At 39.9% G+C, this 20,186-nt stretch overlaps 1 protein-coding gene across 1 annotated transcript; it reads left to right on the forward strand.

Moving 5' to 3' along the window:
• Positions 1–5,562: 5,562 nt before the first annotated feature.
• On the forward strand, positions 5,563–12,241 carry LOC129846018 (guanylyl cyclase-activating protein 2-like). The gene is made up of 4 exons (XM_055914021.1): positions 5,563–6,064; positions 8,001–8,150; positions 9,056–9,167; positions 9,466–12,241. Exons 1-4 carry the CDS (start codon positions 5,858–5,860, stop codon positions 9,603–9,605), a joined length of 609 nt encoding a protein of 202 aa, XP_055769996.1. The 5' UTR covers positions 5,563–5,857; the 3' UTR covers positions 9,606–12,241.
• Positions 12,242–20,186: the final 7,945 nt, after the last annotated feature.

The following is a 20,186-nucleotide window of genomic DNA, read 5'->3' on the forward strand; positions in this document are numbered from 1 at the left end:
GAGTAAAACACTATAATGTCCTCAGTGACTCTTCAGAGTAAAACACTATAATGTCCTCACTGACTCTTCAGAGTAAAACACTATAATGTCCTCACTGACTCTTCAGAGTAAAACACTATAATGTCCTCACTGACTCTTCAGAGTAAAACACTATAATGTCCTCACTGACTCTTCAGAGTATAGACAAAGCAAAAGCTCTCAGGTGGGTTTTTGTAGAACTGAATTTGTGCCACGCATGCTTATCACAAAATATTGCGTATTCAGCCAAGGCGTGGCTTGATAGTGATTACAGTCATTTAACATATGTCATTGGCCATGTTTGAGTCGTCTAATAGGAGAAGACCTTTTCTCTTAATCCCTAAACTCTTAGGAAAAAAAGTGCTAAATAGAACCATATAGGTTTGTCCCCACAGGGGAACCTTTTTTGGTGCTATAGGTAGAACCCATTTCAAAGAGTTTAGCTAGAACCCTCTATGTAGGGTTCTTCATAGAACCCCGTGTATATAGTTATATCTAGAACCCTCTATGAAGGGTTCTACCAAGTACCATTTTATCTTTGGAGGGTTCTTCCTATAACCATCTATGAATGGATCTGCCAGCCTTATTAGCCTTTAAAATGCCATTATTTATGACAATATTTACATACCATAATGTCACACCCTGATCGGTTTCACCTGTCCTTGTGCTCCACCCCCTCCAGGGTTCACCCATCTTCCCCTTTATCCCCTGGGTACTTAAACCTGTGTTTTCTGTCTGTCTGTGCCAGTTCGTTGTGTGTGTTTCAAGTCAACCAGCGTGGTTTTCTCGTGCTGCTGCCTTTCCTATTCTCTTTTGCTAGTCTTCCCTGTTTTGACCTTTGCCTGTTTTCTGGACTCTGTACCCGCCTGCCTGACCATTCTGCCTGCCCTGACCTCGAGCCTGCCTGCCATACAAGTCAGAAACCATTGTTCTAACATGCAGTCAGTAAGGAAAGCAAAGGCTAGCTTTCTCAAACAGAAATTTGCATTCTGTAGCTCTAACTCCAAAAAGTTTTGGGACACTAAAGTCCATGGAGAACAAGAGCACCTCCTCCCAGCTGCCCACTGCACTGAGGCTAGGTAACATGGTCACCACCGATAAATCCATGATAATCGAAAATTTCAATAAGCATTTCTCAACGGCTGGCCATGCCTTCCTTCTGGCTACTCCAAACCAGGCCAACAGCTCCCCCCCTCAGCTACTCGCCCAAGCCTCCCCAGCTTCTCCTTCACCCAAATCCAGATAGCAGATGTTCTGAAAGAGCTGCAAAACCTGGACCCGTACAGATCAGCTGGGCTAGATAATCTGGACCCTATCTTTCTAAAACTATCCGCCGCCATTGTTGCAACCCCTGTTACCAGCCTGTTCAACCTTTCTTTCGTATCGTCCGAGATCCCTAAAGATTGGAAAGCTGCCGTGGTCATCCCCCTCTTCAAAGGGGGTGACACCCTAGACCCAAACTGTTACAGACCTATATCCATCCTGCCCTGCCTATCTAAAGTCTTTGAAAGCCAAGTTAATAAACAGATCACTGACGATTTCGAATCCCACCGTACCTTGTCCTCTGTGCAATCCGGTTTCCGAGCCGGTCACGGGTGCACCTCAGCCACGCTCAAGGTACTGAACGATATCATAACCGGCATCGATAAAAGACAGTACTGTGCAGCCGTCTTCATCGACCTGGCCAAGGCTTTCGACTCTGTCAATCTTATCGGCAGACTCAATAGCCTTGGTTTTTCTAATTACTGCCTCGCCTGGTTCCCCAACTACTTTGCAGACAGAGTTCAATGTGTCAAATCGGAGGGCATGTTGTCCGGACCTCTGGCAGTCTCTACGGGGGTACCACAGGGTTCAATTCTCTGGCCGACTCTTTTCTCTGTATATATCAATGATGTCGCTCTTGCTGCGGGTGATTCCCTGATCCACCTCTATGCAGACGACACCATTCTGTATACTTCTGGCCCTTCCTTGGACACTGTGCTATCTAACCTCAAAACGAGCTTCAATGCCATACAACACTCCTTCCGTGGCCTCCAACTGCTCTTAAACGCTAGTAAAACCAAATGCATGCTTTTCAAACATTCGCTGCCAGCACCCGTCCGCCCGACTAGCATCACCACCCTGGATGGTTCCGACCTAGAATATGTGGACAACTACAAATACCTAGGTGTCTGGTTAGACTGTAAACTCTCCTCCCAGACTCATATTAAACATCTCCAATCCAAAATCAAATCTAGAATCGGCTTTCTATTTCGCAACAAAGACTCTTTCACTCACACCGCCAAACTTACCCTACTAAAACTGACTATCCTACCGATCCTCGACATCGGCGATGTCATCTACAAAATAGCTTCCAATACTCAGCAAACTGGATGCAGTCTATCACAGTGCAATCCGTTGTGTTACCAAATCACCTTATACCACCCACCACTGCGACCTGTATGCTCTAGTCGGCTGGCCCTCGCTACATATTCGTCGCCAGACCTACTGGCTCCAGGTCATCTATAAGTCTATGCTAGGTAAAGCTCCGCCTTATCTCTGTTCACTGGTCACGATAACAACACCCACCTGTAGCACACGTTCCAGCAGGTATTTCTCACTGATCATCCCCAAAGCCAACACCTCATTTGGCCGCCTTTCCTTCCAGTTATCTGCTGCCAGTGACTGGAGTAAATTGCAAAAATCGCTGAAGTTGGAGACTTTTATTTCCCTCACCAACTTTAAACATCAGCTATCTGAGCAGCTAACCGATCGCTGCAGCTGTACATAGTCCATCTGTAAATAGCCCACCCAATCTACCTACCTCATCCCCATACTGTTTTTATTTACTTTTCTGCTCTTTTGCACACCAGTATCTCTACTTGCACATCATCATCTGCTCATTTATCACTCCAGTGTTATCTGCTAAATTGTAATTTTTCGCTCCTATGGCCTATTTATTGCCTACTTCCTCATGCCTTTTGCAAACACTGTATATAGACTTTATTTTTTCTACTGTGTCATTGGCTTGTTTATTGTTTATTCCATGTGTAACTCTGTGTTGTTGTTTGTGTCACACTGCTTTGCTTTATCTTGGCCAGGTCACAGTTGTAAATGAGAACTTGTTCTCAACTAGCCTACCTGGTCAAATAAAGGTTAATTTTGTATTTTTTATAATAATACTGTACCTCCTGAACTGGTTTTGACCTTTTGTCTGTCCACGACCATTCTCTTGCCAACCCCTTTTGGATTTAATAAATATCAAAGACTCAAACCATCTGCCTCCCGTGTCTGCATCTGGGTCTGGCCTTTTGCCCTTATACCATAAGGACTTTCTCTGAGGGCCTAGTTATACTCAACATAGTTGTGTTAGGAAACTCCTGGTTTACAGGTCATATCAGGCCAGCAAGTCACATTATGCTGGCTTGCAGTCATGTGTAATTCCTATTGGAATCCAGCCAGAGTTAGGATATCCAACAAATGTTTATTTTTATTTTTTAGCGCCCACAACCTGCAATTTGAATGACTTGAATGCTGAGACTACCTTTATCATCTAAACTGGAACGACCATCCCAGTAACGGGCGCAATAAGTCGAATAACTACTAACAGATTGGATTAGTTTCTAATTATTTTTAAAAAATCTGTGTAGCATGAAATTAATCAACCAATCAATGTACATCAAAAAACACAGATATTAAAACAAACAATTCTGAATATCACCATGTAAAAGAACAAGCCGGGAAATGTGGTTCTATGTAGAACCCTTCTTGCCTTCCAAAGAATCCTTCTTGCCTTCTGAAAAATCATTCTTTGCTTCCAAAGAATCATCAAGGAACCTTTTCTTCCAAAAACTGTTCTTTATAATGTTAAAGGTTTTAGGTAGAAACCTGTGTCTTACAAAGAACACTTGTCTTTCAAAAAGGGTTCTTCAGATAAAAACAGTTCTTGGTAGAACCCTATCCCTCCACAAAGAACCCCTTTGGAACCATTTTTTCTAAGACTGTAGGTATAACTGATTCATCTTTGCAGTTGAATCCTTCGTTGACCCACAGCCAACCTCGAGGTATTCCTCAACAAGGGTCTTCTGAAGGGAGTTACTCTAACCTGATCCTTGCACCAGAGCTACTCAACTTCTACCTGACTTCTCTATTTAATATCGGACTTGTTTAATGTATCCTTATCAGGGTGAATTGATTCTCACACAACACCTCAACTGAATCATCTCACATTGAATCATCTCACTGAATCATCTCACATTGAATCATCTCACTGAATCATCTCACATTGAATAATCCCACTGAATCATGCACCTCCCCCATATAATAACAATAATAATGATAAATGCACTTTTCCTACTAGCACTGACTTTGCTGATAACTACTTTATTGAGGGAAAATGTACCTGCTACGGTTGTGATATGTTGTTGTCTCACCTAGCTATCTTAAGATGAATGCACTATTTGTAAGTCGCTCTGGATAAGAGAGTCTGTGAAATGAATAAAATGTCAATGTAATTTCCTGTTTCATATAAATCGTCCTTTGACCAATAGCCAACATCGAGGTTTTCCCCACATGGGTCATGTTGAAGAAGCTTTACACCAGAGCCAATCAACTTGTACTTGTGTAATATCCCGTGACACTCTTAGCCCATACCTGACCTTTAACGATATCTCTTATCTTCATCAACTTATAAAAATGCAAAAGGTAGACTGAGATGCTGAAAACAATAGGTCAGGTATGGGTCACTGGAGTTAAAAGCGATTCATTGCCAGAATCTCAATCTAAGGTACTAACTTAGAAAAAAGGTGCTCCCTTGAACCATAAAGGGTTATTTTGCTGTCTGTGTAGGGGACATCTTTTTTTGGTTCCTTTTCACCAATGAGTTCTTCATTTAAAAGCTCATTTCAGGGGTTCCTTGTTGGGTGATATGGTTCTACCTGGAACCAAAAATAGTGTTCCTACAGGGACAGCCGAAGAACCCTATCAGAAACCCTTTTTTCTAAGAGTGAATACAGTCAAGCTGTCCTGGGTCTAGTCTCTTGACAGGCCAGCGTGGGAAGTTAATCCTTCGTTGAACCACAGCCAAACTTAAGGTATTCCCCAACATGCGTCATCTGAAAGTAACAATTGCCCGAACCTTACACCAGAGCCTCGCAAATTCTACTTGACCTCTCTATTTAAACACCTAACTTCTGTTATATCCAGTAACACTCTAAACCCATTTCCAACCTATTGGATATGTTACCTATATTTCACCTGTTCTGATCTCTGTACACATACTATTTTGACTTCAGAAGTGGCTGTTCAGTGAAAATGTATTTATTAATCCTCAAGATAGTGATGGGTGATCATTTGCCCATGGCCTGACCAACCTCCATTCCAGGTGTGAAAAGGTTTTTATAACATAAATGCAATTGTGAAAATGTTTTATAATATATTAACACAATAAAACGAGTTGAGTCACAAAAGTTATAGGACATATACTCTCTATTTGGCACACTGTAGCCTTGTAGGTCTACAAATTACATCGTCCAATTGGATCAGGTCTGCAGATTACTAAATGCCGATATAGGACAAGTCTTGCTAAAAATAAATTAGCCTGGGGCTAACGTATGTATATCCCACATGATGTAGCCTATGTTGTCAGACCTATTTGCACGCACAACCATCAAAGGCAACGATGCAGGGAGCAGAGAGAAGATACGAGGTCGAATTCTTAAAGGTTTAGAATTTTATGAACCTCGGAGGTAACCGTGTCCCCAGGCTATTGCGCACAGCCATATCCGAGACTAGCCCACAGCTGGATTTAAATTTACGTGTTGTCTTTTTCACACTTTGACCTTTTTCACTCCGATTTACAATGGGTCAAAATCAGCAAGCTCAGTCAACCAGCGAAGAAGAGTTGGAAGTATCGACAATTCAAGACCTCTACAGGAGGCTCATCAATGAGTGCCCCAGCGGTTCGTTGCACTTGCACGAGTTCAAAAGGATGTTTGGGGTTCAAAACAATAATTCGCCGGAATCGCAATACATGGAGGGCATATTCAGTGCGTTTGATATGAATGGGGTAAGATTCTGAATACAAAACAAGCAGACCTGGGTCAATTGCATTTACTGTAAATTATGTATTTGCATACTGTAACAAAACATGTTGTATTGGTGTAGGCCTAAAGTTATCATAGACCCCTCCCCCTCAACTCAAGCGTTTTCAACATCTAATTTAATTCATGAACATAGATTATACAATTTTAGTACAATACTATTATTAATATTGTTTTCTAGAATATGGGTTTCCCAAAATGTGTGCTCTTTCCACATGTAGGCTAAGCTATTTGTCTGTACACTGTCATACTTCATTTGGCCGTATGCTTAATTAAATAGCCTAAAGGTAGATGGCCATAATACCCCTCTTTCCATAAAGTGGGCCAGAGTGTAAAGCCAAATGGGTCGTTCCACCTCAAAAAGGACAAGAAAGAAGATTTCAACACCAACCTTCTCAGATTGTTATGAAATCGTTTTTGTATTCTTTAAATATAGTACCTAACATCCAAATTTGACCATTATTTTTCTAACAATGACTTAGACATCAAAAGCCACCCATGGACCCCCCCATGCCCAGAAAAAAAATCAATAGAGGCATGCTAAGACAAAAGAAATGTAACACAGTTTGTAAATGATAACACATTAGTGTAGGAAAATGAAGAAATTGATTCAAATGCTGGAAGTGAATGCTGGAATTTAACAATTAACTATGCAAATAAGCAAAAGCTGTGTGCATGAAGGAAATAGACACCTGGCTGAAATAGAAGCCTGTCTCTAATAAGCACCTGTTGGGTTCAGGAATTTAATGAAATAAACACCTGGGCTATTAATTACATGTTTATGTTAACTCAATGGTGTTACTTATAGATTATATGGATATGAAGTGCAAAAATGCTAATAGGTACCATTGACTTGCATTGGATTTTCTGGTTTGAATACCCAAGCCGACAAGGTGAAAAATCTGTTGAAGTGCCCTTGAGCAAGGCACTTAACGCTAATTTGCTCCAGGGGCACTGTACTACTATGGCTGACCCTGTAAAACAACACATTTCACTGCACCTATCTAGTGTATGTGACAATACAACATTTTTACCCTAGTGGTCAGAACATGGTAATATCAGGATGTAGGATGGGATATAAACCTAACAACTTCCATTACTAATTTCTCTGAATGGGGGAAAAAAACATCACCAAATTCACTGAGAATACATTACATATGATGAAGAAATAATACTCAGAGGAGAAGCTCCATATTACTTATCAGACATAGAGAACTGACACTATAAACTCGTTGTTGGGGTGGGATTGGAGTGTAGGGTCCGTGGGTGGCTTTTGGACATTTCTTTGGATTCCTCACGTCTTACTCCTTGTTAGAAAAAAGTTCAGGTCCAAATCGTATCTTAGGTACTATATGTATTGAATATTCTATGAATCGTATAAATTAAAATGTCCAATTTAGGTGCAATCAATTAGCTTAATTTCTCAGAAATCTAATTATATTTCAAAAATTATGTTGGAGGAATGCTAATAGTATCTGTTTTTAACTACAGAAACGACTTCAGAAGAATCTGAGTGGGTGTTACGGGCTGCTGAATTGACATGGAAAGATCCAAATGGAAATAGGGCCACACTTCCAACAAGGCCCAAGACAATGCTGTAGGCCAGTTAAGCTATCCCACAGTTACCACCAATGTAACAATTGAAATAGGAAATAGGCTCGATGCAGAAGTCTAAAAATGTCCACAACTCTCTGGATGATTATCTGGATATAGGCTACCTGAAAATACATATTTGACCCAGGTCTCTTTCCCTATGTTATCACAATCCACCACGATCCCATGATATACCTTTTGTTTTACATATGCCCCACTGTCAGGGATGTTATGTATTTCTTACTTGGAGAACACATAAGGATTTTTATTGAGGCTGTAGTTGATCGTGATCGTTTGTCTCTATTACAGGACAACACCATGGATTTCATAGAGTATGTTGCTGCGCTAAACCTTGTGCTTCGAGGACGGCTCGAGGATAAACTAAAGTGGTCTTTCAAGGTGTTTGACAACGATGACAATGGGCGACTGGACAGGCACGAGCTGAGAATAATTATAAGGGTAAGGGTTCGGGCCGAAGTGCGACCTATAGTAACATTCTAAGCCAGTGTTTCTCAACATGGCTCCTGGTAGGGATGTGTTCTACAGCACACTATAGCTCCTTATCAATTAGACACTAAGCCGTATATATCTGCTTGGGTCAGGGAACCACTAAACTCAAAGCCTCTGAGATTCAACTATTTATCAAACAGAAAAACAACAACAAAGTTGAATAAACACATTTCTATTGTAGATACTGCACTTTGCCCTTGCATTGCCCATATAGTTCTGGTCATTCAAAGGCAGAGTGTATCTGCATTTTAGGGGTCATAGATCAAATCGGTGGTCATGGTTGATATGCATAAACATTACTTCATAATAAGATGATACGTCATTGCATTATCACATATTTACCTACAACCTATTTGGATGGCTAACAATAATACTTTAAAGCCATTTTTCTCGGATTCACTGTTGGCATAGTTACTGTATTGGCAGTATTGGAAGTACTCTAGTTAGAATAATTCAAATGAATTACATTGGGCCATTTCATTCAGGCTTCTTAATTGGAGCAATTTATAGGGTAATTGAAAAGCTGTGTGCACAGTGGCTGCTCAGGATCGAAGTTGAGAAACCCTGCTCTTGGACTTGAAGGCCGTAGTCCGATGCTCTACTGTTCCCCCAAAGTGTGTACTTGTATACGCCCGCTTATGGATTTAAAAGCATTGAATTGGTGTAAAGAATATGGTAGGAACTTTCTCCAGCCGTCCTCATACGAACCTGTTGATTTAAAATGCACACATGTGGAAGGGTAGGAAATCTCTCAAACCCTTTGAGGGACCAATATATGGAATGTCAAGATATTCTGCAAAACGTAACTATAACAGTTGATTGATGTAACATTCCTCTGTTTGTGATGTCTGTAGATCATCTACAAGATAAAGAAAGGTTCTGTCAGTGACGAGGCAGGCCAAATCCATCTTACACCTGAAGAGGTTTGTGACCGTATCTTCCAGAAGATTGACGAGAATGGTGACGGTGAGTACTGGAGCACTTATTTGTGTATTGTGACGGCCTTTAGCTCTTACTGTAGCAGGATGGTCAGATATGTCAGAAATAGTGACATAGTGAGACACTATTAAAATAATGACCCATGTATGGCTTGATCTACTCAACCGATGGCGTGGGAAGTGGATGAATTGTGACTACTTGTGAGATCTGAAAAAATTTGGAGTGAGCTATCGCCTTTAACTAATTCTTGATGATACAGTATAATGACAGAGTGGATACACATTAGGTAGAATAATAAGGCTCTCCTTGTTGTCTTTGGTTCCAGGTCAGATAACTCTGGAGGAGTTTGTGGAGGGGGCAAAGAGAGACCCCTGGGTGCAAAAACTCATACGCCTGGATATCAACCCCAGTTACTGGGTCCACCAGCACTTGAGTGACAGAAAACTCCAGAGTCCAAAACGATGAACTAAAACGTCAGACAGGGAGGAAGAGGACATTGGTTCTCTCTATTAAAGAGGATCTGAACCAAAACAACAACTTCTCTGGTTGAAAACGGCCTGTATTCATTATCATCGACTCTACTCCCATAATAGGATGATCATAAAGTCAGTATCTCTCAAAATGGGGATTTGCTAGATTTAGGAAATTAATGACGTTGCCAAATCCTTGGATATTTGAGGAATGTGTATGGATTTCAATTATTCCCAGTATACTCACTCTTCGAGGAGTCAGAAGAAAGCGGATGTTTCCAGTTTATGGATACAGTATTTTCAACTTCCATTTCTCCTGAAAAACGGATGTGGGGACTTCGCTCAGGCATCTTTTTGCATCTGCTACATTAGGTTAGAGCATCCGGCATGATATCCAATTGTAGCAGCAGAATCAACCTACAGCCCATTTCTTTACAGACAGCAGAAATTCCCAATTGAGTCATTAGCATACATCGCCTCAGGACTTATTTGATTTTGCCCTTCTCCTACAATGACCTTCTCCTACAATGGGTTTTGAGAAGGAGGCGAGGAGAGAGAACACGAAGAGTATGCATTTGAGTTTCTCCCATTCAATTTGTCGGGACATGCTCTGCAAGGTGTCGAAAGCGTTCCCCAGCAGTGCTGGCCCATGTTGACTCCAATGCTCCCCAAGTTGGCTGGATGTCCTTTTAGGTGGTGGACCATTCTTGACACACAAGGGGAACTGTTGAGCGTGAAAAACCCTGCAGCGTTGCAGTTCTTGACACAAACCAGTGCGCCTGGCACCTACTACGATATCCTGTTCAATGGCACTTAAAACTTGTGTCTTGCCCATTCACCCTCTGAATGGCACACATACACATTTCTTGTCTCAGTTGTCTCAAGGGTTAACAATCCTTCTTTAACCTGTCTCCTCCCCTTCATCTACACCACAGGTGTCAAACTCATTCCACGGGGGGGCGAGTGTCTGCGGGTTTTCGCTCCTCCCTTATACTTGATTGATGAATTAACATCACTAATTAGTTAGGAACTCCACACACCTGGTTGTCTAGGGCTTTATTGAAAGGAAAAACCAAAAACCTGCAGACACTAGGCCCTCCGTGGAATGAGTTTGACGCCCCTGATCTACACTGATTGAAGTGGATTTCTATGTCATGGAAAGAGAAGGTGTCCTTAATGTTTTGTACACTCTGTGTATATGCCAATATCAAAATAAATGCAATACATTTTTTATAACATTAAGATAAGTATTGATACTGTAGTACATACCCAGCTAGCACTTTTGGTTCCTTGGAAGTTGTGGGAACATGTGTTTTTGGTTTCCCATTGGTTCTGGGAACGAAGCCATATGTTTCCTGATCGGTACAACTGAATATTTTTTTAATGTTCTGAGAATGGAAGTAAAAATGTATCCTGTTCAGGGAACATTCATTTTTAGGTTGAAGGGAGGTTCTGAGAACATTTTACTATGGTTCACTGAAAGTTTTCCTGGGAGGTTTTATTAACGTTCTGAGAGCGAAATTTTAGTTTATTTGAAGGTAATTAAATAATGCTCTGAGAACATGTTTCAATAACACTGTTAGCTTAAGCAGTTGTGAACTCCAAGCACAGGTAGAACACATGGAAATTCATCTTCTTAGACATTAACCATATAAACACATTCATTTCTTATTGTGGCACGGTGTCAGTAGGATTCAAACCTATGATCTTCTGTTCTCTATCCATGGAATTAGTCCATTGCGCCACAGGGATGCCTTGTTTTTCTTTACTCATACAAAGCAGTTCAATTTAGTCTATTCAAACAGACCCCCATTTCAAAGGAAACAAGCACTCATTAAGTTCAGGTGTGGCCAATTAGTGGGCACAGCCAACACACCTGAACACACTTAACAAGATAGAGGCTAGAGGGAGTTTTGTTGACGCTGAGAACATAATGTATATGTTGTTAAATAACATTCTTAGAACGTTCTTTGAACATTACTAATGTTTTCTTAATGTTCTGAGAACATGACTTTACATAGAACCCTGAGAAAACCTGCAGAAAACGTTATGCTGAAGTACTGAAATTCCCACCCAAGAAACATGGTTCTCAGAACATGATGTACCAGGGTATCCCTTCACCATTCCCAGAACCTTGTGGGAAGGTTGTATGCAATATAACCACAGGACAACCATGCTCTCACCAAGCTCTAAGAAACATATGTGTCAGGATTTGGCCAGGATTGTTCCGGTTTTGGTCACTAGATGCCCCCATTGTGCTTTTTTGACCCTTTTGTTTTCCCTTGTTTCCAGTTATTATTTGCACCTGTGCCTCGTTTCCCTTGAATGTATTTAAACCCTTAGTTTTCCTCAGTTCTTTGCTCTGTGTTTGAATGTTAGCACCCAGCCCTAGTGATGCTGTGAACATTTTGTTGCGCCTGTTGGACTCTCTTGTGGTACTCTGTTTTTGTTCTCGTTTATTTATTTTTGATTATCTTTTGAGGCTTTTTCCTGCTGTACCTACCACCTTGTGGATTTACCGTTTGACTTGGAGGATTACCTTTTTCTCTTGGAATTACTTTTGACGTTGTGGATTTATATTTTGCCCTGATGAACTTTCCTTTTTACTTTATTAAAACACCGTCTCTAGTACTGCTGTGTCTGCCTCATCTTCTGGGTTCTGCCGACTATTAGTGGCTCAGTTTGCTAAGTGACTGTTTCTCACACCGGAGACCTGAGTTCGTAACCGGGTCCTGACACATATGGATCTCAGAATGTTATGTGTTAGCTGGGTACCTTACATATTGTAAACAACATATACCCAATATACAGTATGTCCAGGTATATGTGGACGTTTTCAATATATGAAATGGTAGAAACAAGTAAGCTTACCAGGCAAATACTGTAAATAACAATAGAGACCACACACAGTGAGAATGTAGCCATTTCACAAATCATTTCCAGAGTTGCAGCCTGGATATTTCGATTGGTCACACTTTTTTTAAATAGTGCCTTTTTTCACAAATAGCCATTTAAATACTTTAACTGTTTTTGCTGGCAATTGAGTCATAAGAGATGGTTGGTAGAAGATAATTCACAAGAACTTCAGGTAAATTATCTTTGAATACAGAGTACTGATATTTAATATTCTTTAGATATGTTTTGAATCTTCAATATTTTAGAATCTTGAAATGTGCTCTTGATTTTGAATTCTTGTTCATTAATAAGTGCAAATGTTAGTATGTGGTCATACTAAAGTCAAAATAGTTACCATGTTTTTACATGGTTGTCTATGGCACTGCAATTAAAGCGAGAGTTTTGGATCGACCTGTTAAACAAACCTTCTATTAAGGCAAGTCGTCCAGGTCCTGACTCCTGAGGCAGCAAAGCATCCCCAAACCATCACACTACCACCCCCATGCTGACCGTTGGTATGAGGTTCTTACTGTGGATTGCAGTGTTTTGTTTTCGCCAGGCACAACGGGACCCATGATGTCCAAAAAGTTATAATTTTGAATCAACTGTCCATAGAACATTCTTCCAAGGGTCTTGATGATCATCCATGTGCTTCTTGGCAAACTTGAGTCAACTTTTTTGGACACCATGGGTTTTGGAATGGCCTAGTCGAGTTCATGTTTGAAAACCCACAAATGTCGCTGAGTTACATCAGTTCTGCAACCAAGAGTGGGCCAAAATGCCTCCAGAGCGATTTGAGAGACTGATCAACAACAACAGGAACCGTTTGCTTGCAGTCATTGCAGCTAAAGGTGGCTCAGGCAGTTATTAAGTGTAAGGGGGCAATTACTTTTCACACAGGGAAATAGGGTGTTGAATAACTTTGAGTTTACACATAACAAAAAGTGTTTTACTTAAAATAAGGATCATTTTTGGGGATATTTGTAAACTCAGGTTCCCTTTATCTAATATTAGGTTTTGGTTGAAGATCTGACACTATTCAGTATCAAAAATATGTTTCTGAACACATATATTAATGTGGATGCTACCATGATTACGAATAATCATGAATGAATCGTGAATAATGATGAGTGAGAGAGTTAGAGGTGTAGGGGAGTGTATGTATTTATATTATACAATAGTATTTTCCAAACACAGTACAATGCTATCGTTGTAATGGTATAACTTGTGGTCCTGATTCTTGTGCCCAACTTCTTTCCCACTTCTTTCCCACTAGGTATATCCCTGTCACTTACCACTACACAGCCAGCCTGAGATACGATAATCCAATAGTCTGTCCCCTTCTTCTGCCACGCATTCATTAGGCAAGGATCAAGTCGCAATCTCCTCCCAATCAAAAGCTGTTTCATCACCATTGGCTATCAGACATCCCTCAGAGCAAAAGATCTGGTCAACCAATAACATCTCTATTTCAACATAATGTTTGTGTAATTATGGTGAGCATCAGCATAGCACACCATAGCTATGCTGGGTGAATTTGCTACGTTTCTTCAATGTAATCCGTTTAGGTCTCATTTTAATGTAGGGTGTCAAGGGTTCATTTCAAGTTAAATTCATGTTAGTTGAAAACAGAATCAAATATCAACCAATGTTGGAAAATGTTCTGTCTTTGCCTGGTGGCATGTTGTTTTTACCCATAGAGTTATATGCCAAGTATCTGTTGGCTAGGACCCAACAGTACAACCCCATTATACTGAACCTATCCTCAGGTGTAATTCAGTCTGAAGAGGTGGAGAAAGTCACCATACACACAGTGTCCTCATCATCATTCATTATTCATTACTACATTTAGCTAACATTAGATAATTGATACAGAGATTCTTACCTTTGCCTCGATTTGGCAGTCTCATCCAGATCACGGCATTAGTAGATATTTATGATAGCCATATTAGCAGCTAATTAACATTTAATTTTGGGGAGTAACTACAGACAAATATATTGATAAAGCACCATGTCCTAGAGAGATTTACACGGTTATCAAAACGTCACGCCCTGGTAAGCCGACACGAAACACAGCCCTTATTTTAAGTGTTTCTAAAATCTCCTATGGGAAACATTGATGGTGGAAAAACGATTGGAACAGTTTCCCTGTTAAACCACTAGGTTTTATGGGTATTATGGCTCATACTGTCATTCTCTACTGCCACACCTGTAGGGAATCAGAGGAACATCCCCTGCTTGGCAGTGTAATTTCGACTGATTAAAGTCAAATCATAGGCTTTCAGCATCACCAGTCTGGTGTCCATTAGGTTAGGACACCATCAGCCTCAAGCCACCGTACACCACGTCATCGAGCCACAGTCAGCTTTCACCTACCAAGGCCAAAACACTGCCAAGCCAATTACAAACTCCAGATAATTACTATGTATACCATTAACACCGCCCAGGTACAATACCTCAGATGAACCACGTAGAGGCACTATTCTGTTTTCTGTGATTTAACTGTATGTCTACACAACCAGAACAGCACAGGGTCTCTCTGTGGTCATTTGGATGCTATTGCACCAAGGCTTGTGGTTTTGCTTTGAGTGACCCCACGGCAGCCTTTCCTGTAGCTCTGTGTTGGCTGTCTTCCATTGGTAGGTGAGAGGTGGTGGTGGTCTAACCTGGCTGTTGTTATGCAACACCTGGCCAGTAATAGCACTAATGCCATTTAAGGTAATGCTATACTAGTATCTAAGCCTTTAGGGCACTAGTACAGATGTTGGATTTTAGCCAATTTGCTACAGCAGGAAAATAATCTTGCAGCAACAGGAAATGTGAATTATATGTGGTTTATAATTAATGGCTATTTTTGTAGGGGTTGACACACTTAGGGCAAATCAAGTCTGAAATGTGAAAGTGGAAATTACACATTTTAGAAGTATTTTTAAAATTCAAACACTGCTGTGCTGGAAAATTCTCTGCAACAAAAGAGAGTTGAAATTATGATCCTACATCTGTACGTGTACTATACTGGGCATCTGAAGGAAACAGTCCTACTTCCATGACTGTAACACTCTGGATGGTCTATTTCAGGCAGAGAGAACCCTCACTCACCTTACTGACTACAGATGTATAGAATGCCTAAATCTGACTACATGTGTTTATTGTAATGATGCATTGTTTCTTTGCATTAAAAGAAGAGTTGTAGTGCAGGCTAGAAATGTCCAGTCAGACTGGCACCACATCTGCATTTCTTCTACTTAACGAGAATCATTCTTTTTTTCTAAGACAATTTATTAAATGTTTTCATATTTAACAAAAAACAATCACACAATATACCAAACTATACATGTGCCCAATGCAACAACAACAAATAAAGTACCAAAAAAAGAACTAACACAAACTAACATACCATAACTAACAACACAAACTAACATACCATAACTAACAACACAAACTAACATACCATAACTAACAACACAAACTAACATACCATAACTAACAACACAAACTAACATACCATAACTAACAACACAAACTAACATACCATAACTAACAACACAAACTAACATACCATAACTAACAACACAAACTAACATACCATAACTAACAACACAAACTAACATACCATAACTAACAACACAAACTAACATACCATAACTAACAACACAAACTAACATACCATAACTAACAACACAAACTAACATACCATAACTAACAACACAAACTAACATACCATAACTAACAACACAAACTAACATACCATACCATAACTAACAACACAAACTAACATACCATACCATAACTAACAACACAAACTAACATACCATAACTAACAACACAAACTAACATAACTAACAACACAAACTAACATAACTAACAACACAAACTAACATACCATAACTAACAACACAAACTAACAACACAAACTAACATACCATACCTAACAACACAAACTAACATACCATACCTAACAACACAAACTAACATACCATAACTAACAACACAAACTAACATACCATAACTAACAACACAAACTAACATACCATAACTAACAACACAAACTAACATACCATAACTAACAACACAAACTAACATACCATAACTAACAACACAAACTAACATACCATAACTAACAACACAAACTAACATACCATACCATAACTAACAACACAAACTAACATACCATAACTAACAACACAAACTAACATACCATACCATAACTAACAACACAAACTAACATACCATAACTAACAACACAAACTAACATACCATAACTAACAACACAAACTAACATACCATAACTAACAACACAAACTAACATACCATAACTGACAACACAAACTAACAACACAAACTAACATACCATATCATAACTAACAACACAAACTAACATACCATACCATAACTAACAACACAAACTAACATACCATAACTAACAACACAAACTAACATACCATGCCATAACTAACAACACAAACTAACATACCATACCATAACTAACAACACAAACTAACATACCATACCATAACTAACAACACAAACTAACATACCATACCATAACTAACAACACAAACTAACATACCATACCATAACTAACAACACAAACTAACATACCATAACTAACAACACAAACTAACATACCATACCATAACTAACAACACAAACTAACATACCATAACTAACAACACAAACTAACATACCATACCATAACTAACAACACAAACTAACAACACAAACTAACATACCATAACTAACAACACAAACTAACATACCATAACTAACAACACAAACTAACATACCATTCCATAACTAACAACACAAACTAACATACCATACCATAACTAACAAAACAAACTAACATACCATACCATAACTAACAACACAAACTAACATACCATAACTAACAACACAAACTAACATACCATAACTAACAACACAAACTAACATACCATAACTAACAACACAAACTAACATACCATAACTAACAACACAAACTAACATACCATAACTAACATACCATAACTAACAACACAAACTAACATACCATACCATAACTAACACAAACTAACATACCATAACTAACAATACAAACTACCATACCATACCATAACTAACAACACAAACTAACATACCATACCATAACTAACAACACAAACTAACATACCATACCATAACTAACAACACAAACTAACATACCATACCATAACTAACAACACAAACTAACAACACAAACTAACATACCATAACTAACAACACAAACTAACATACCATAACTAACAACACTAACTAACATACCATAACTAACAACACAAACTAACATACCATACCATAACTAACAACACAAACTAACATACCATAACTAACAACACAAACTTACATACCATAACTAACAACACAAACTAACATACCATAACTAACAACACAAACTAACATACCATAACTAACAACACAAACTAACATACCATAACTAACAACACAAACTAACATACCATACCATAACTAACACAAACTAACATACCATAACTAACAACACAAACTAACATACCATAACTAACAATACAAACTACCCTACCATACCATAACTAACAACACAAACTAACATACCATAACTAACAACACAAACTACCATACCATACCATAACTAAGCTACCATAACCATAGCTTAAGAGCTTGTTAATACATGTTCTCTGTAGTGGACAGCAGGATGAGATAACTATGGTTTTTACCTACTGTCCCCGTTTACTGCAATGTAAAAAAAATCATATTCCTAATGGCCACTACAGTGCACATACATTTCACTACACTCCAAACTCATCATTAAGCTTGAGTTCCTGGGTCTTGACCTCGCTATGTGCAACTGGGTCCTGGACTTCCTGACGGGCCGCCCCCAGGTGGTGAAGGTAGGAAACAACATCTCCACTCCGCTGATCCTCAACAATGGGGCCCCACAAGGGTGCGTGCTCAGCCCCCTCCTGTACTCCCTGTTCACCCACGACTGCGTGGCCTTGCACGACTCCATCTCAATCATCAAGACGACACAACAGTGGTAGGCTAGATTATCAACAACGACGAGACAGCCTAAAGGGAGGAGGTGAGGGCCCTCGGAGTGTGGTGTCAGGAAAATAACCTCTCACTCAATGTCAGTAAAACAAAAGAGATGATCGTGGACTTCAGGAAACAGCAAAGGGAGCACCCCCCTATCCACATCGACGGGACAGTAGTGGAGAAGGTGGAAAGTTTTAAGTTACTCGGCGTACACATCACGGACAAACTGAAATGGTCCACCCACACAGACAGTGTGGTGAAGAAGGCGCAACAGCGCCTCTTTAACCTCAGGAGGCTGAAAATATTTGGCTTGTCACCAAAAACCCTCACAAACTTTTACAGGTGCACAATCGAGAGCATCCTGTCCGGCTGTATCAACGCCTGGTATGGCAACTGCACCACTACAACCGCAGGGCTCTCCAGAGGGTGGTGCGGTCTGCACAACGCATCACCGGGGGCAAACTACCTGCCCTTCAGGACACCAACAACACCCGATGTCACAGGAAGGCAAAAAAGATAATCAAGGGCAATAACCACCCGAGCCACTGTCTGTTCACCCCGCTTCCATCCAGAAGGCGAGGTCAGTAAATGTGCATCACAGCTGGGACAGAGAGATTGAAAAACAGCTTCTATCTCAAGGCCATCAGATTGTAAAACAGCCATCACTAGCACAGAGGCGGCTGCCTACCTACAGACTTGATATCATTGGCCACTTCAATAAATGGAACTCTAGTCACATTAATAATGCCACTTTAAAAATGTTTACATATCTCACATTACTAATCTCATATGTATATACTGTATATTGTTTCCTACACTATCGATTGTATACTATCTATTGCATCTTAGCCATTCTGTCACTGCTCATCCATTTATTTTATATTTATATGTTCTTATCCTATTCCTTTACTAGATTGTGTGTATTAGGTTCTGTTGTGGAACTTGTTAGATATTAGGTTTTGCTGTGGAATTGTTAGATATTACATGTTACATGCACTGTCGGAACTAGAAGCATAAGCATTTCGCTACACTCGCAATAACATCTGCTAACCATGTGTATGTGACCAATAAAATTTGATTTGATTTGACATACAAAAATACAACCTTTTTTTCTTTGTCAATTCCAAACCCTTGTGATGAAAAAACATAGAATTCCAGAACTTGTTTTTTGCTGGGTCTCAGGATATAGGTTGAGTCTCAGCTTTGAATGCCATAATACTATACATCTCGCCCTGACAGGCAAAGCAATTTTTCTATGCTAACCAACATGTTTCGACAGAGATTTTGAAGAATACATCAACCTGTCTGACTATAAGTACTCTAATATTTACATTTTAGTCATTTAGCAGATGCTCTTATCCAGAGCGACTTACAGTAGAGTGCATACATTTTATTACATTTTTTTTTTTACATACTGAGACAAGGATATCCCTACCGGCCAAACCCTCCCTAATCCGGACGACGCTATGCCAATTTTTCGTCGCCCCACGGACCTCCTGGTTGCGGCCGGCTGCGACAGAGCCTGGGCGCGAACCCAGAGACTCTGGTGGCGCAGCTAGCACTGCGATGCAGTGCTCTAGACCAGAGCGCCACCCGGGAGGCCTAATATACTGCAGTATAGGTACTCTAATATACTATAGGTGTAACG

This window comes from Salvelinus fontinalis, unplaced genomic scaffold (genome assembly GCF_029448725.1).
Source record: "Salvelinus fontinalis isolate EN_2023a unplaced genomic scaffold, ASM2944872v1 scaffold_0429, whole genome shotgun sequence".
NCBI classification, from domain to species: Eukaryota; Metazoa; Chordata; class Actinopteri; order Salmoniformes; family Salmonidae; genus Salvelinus; species Salvelinus fontinalis.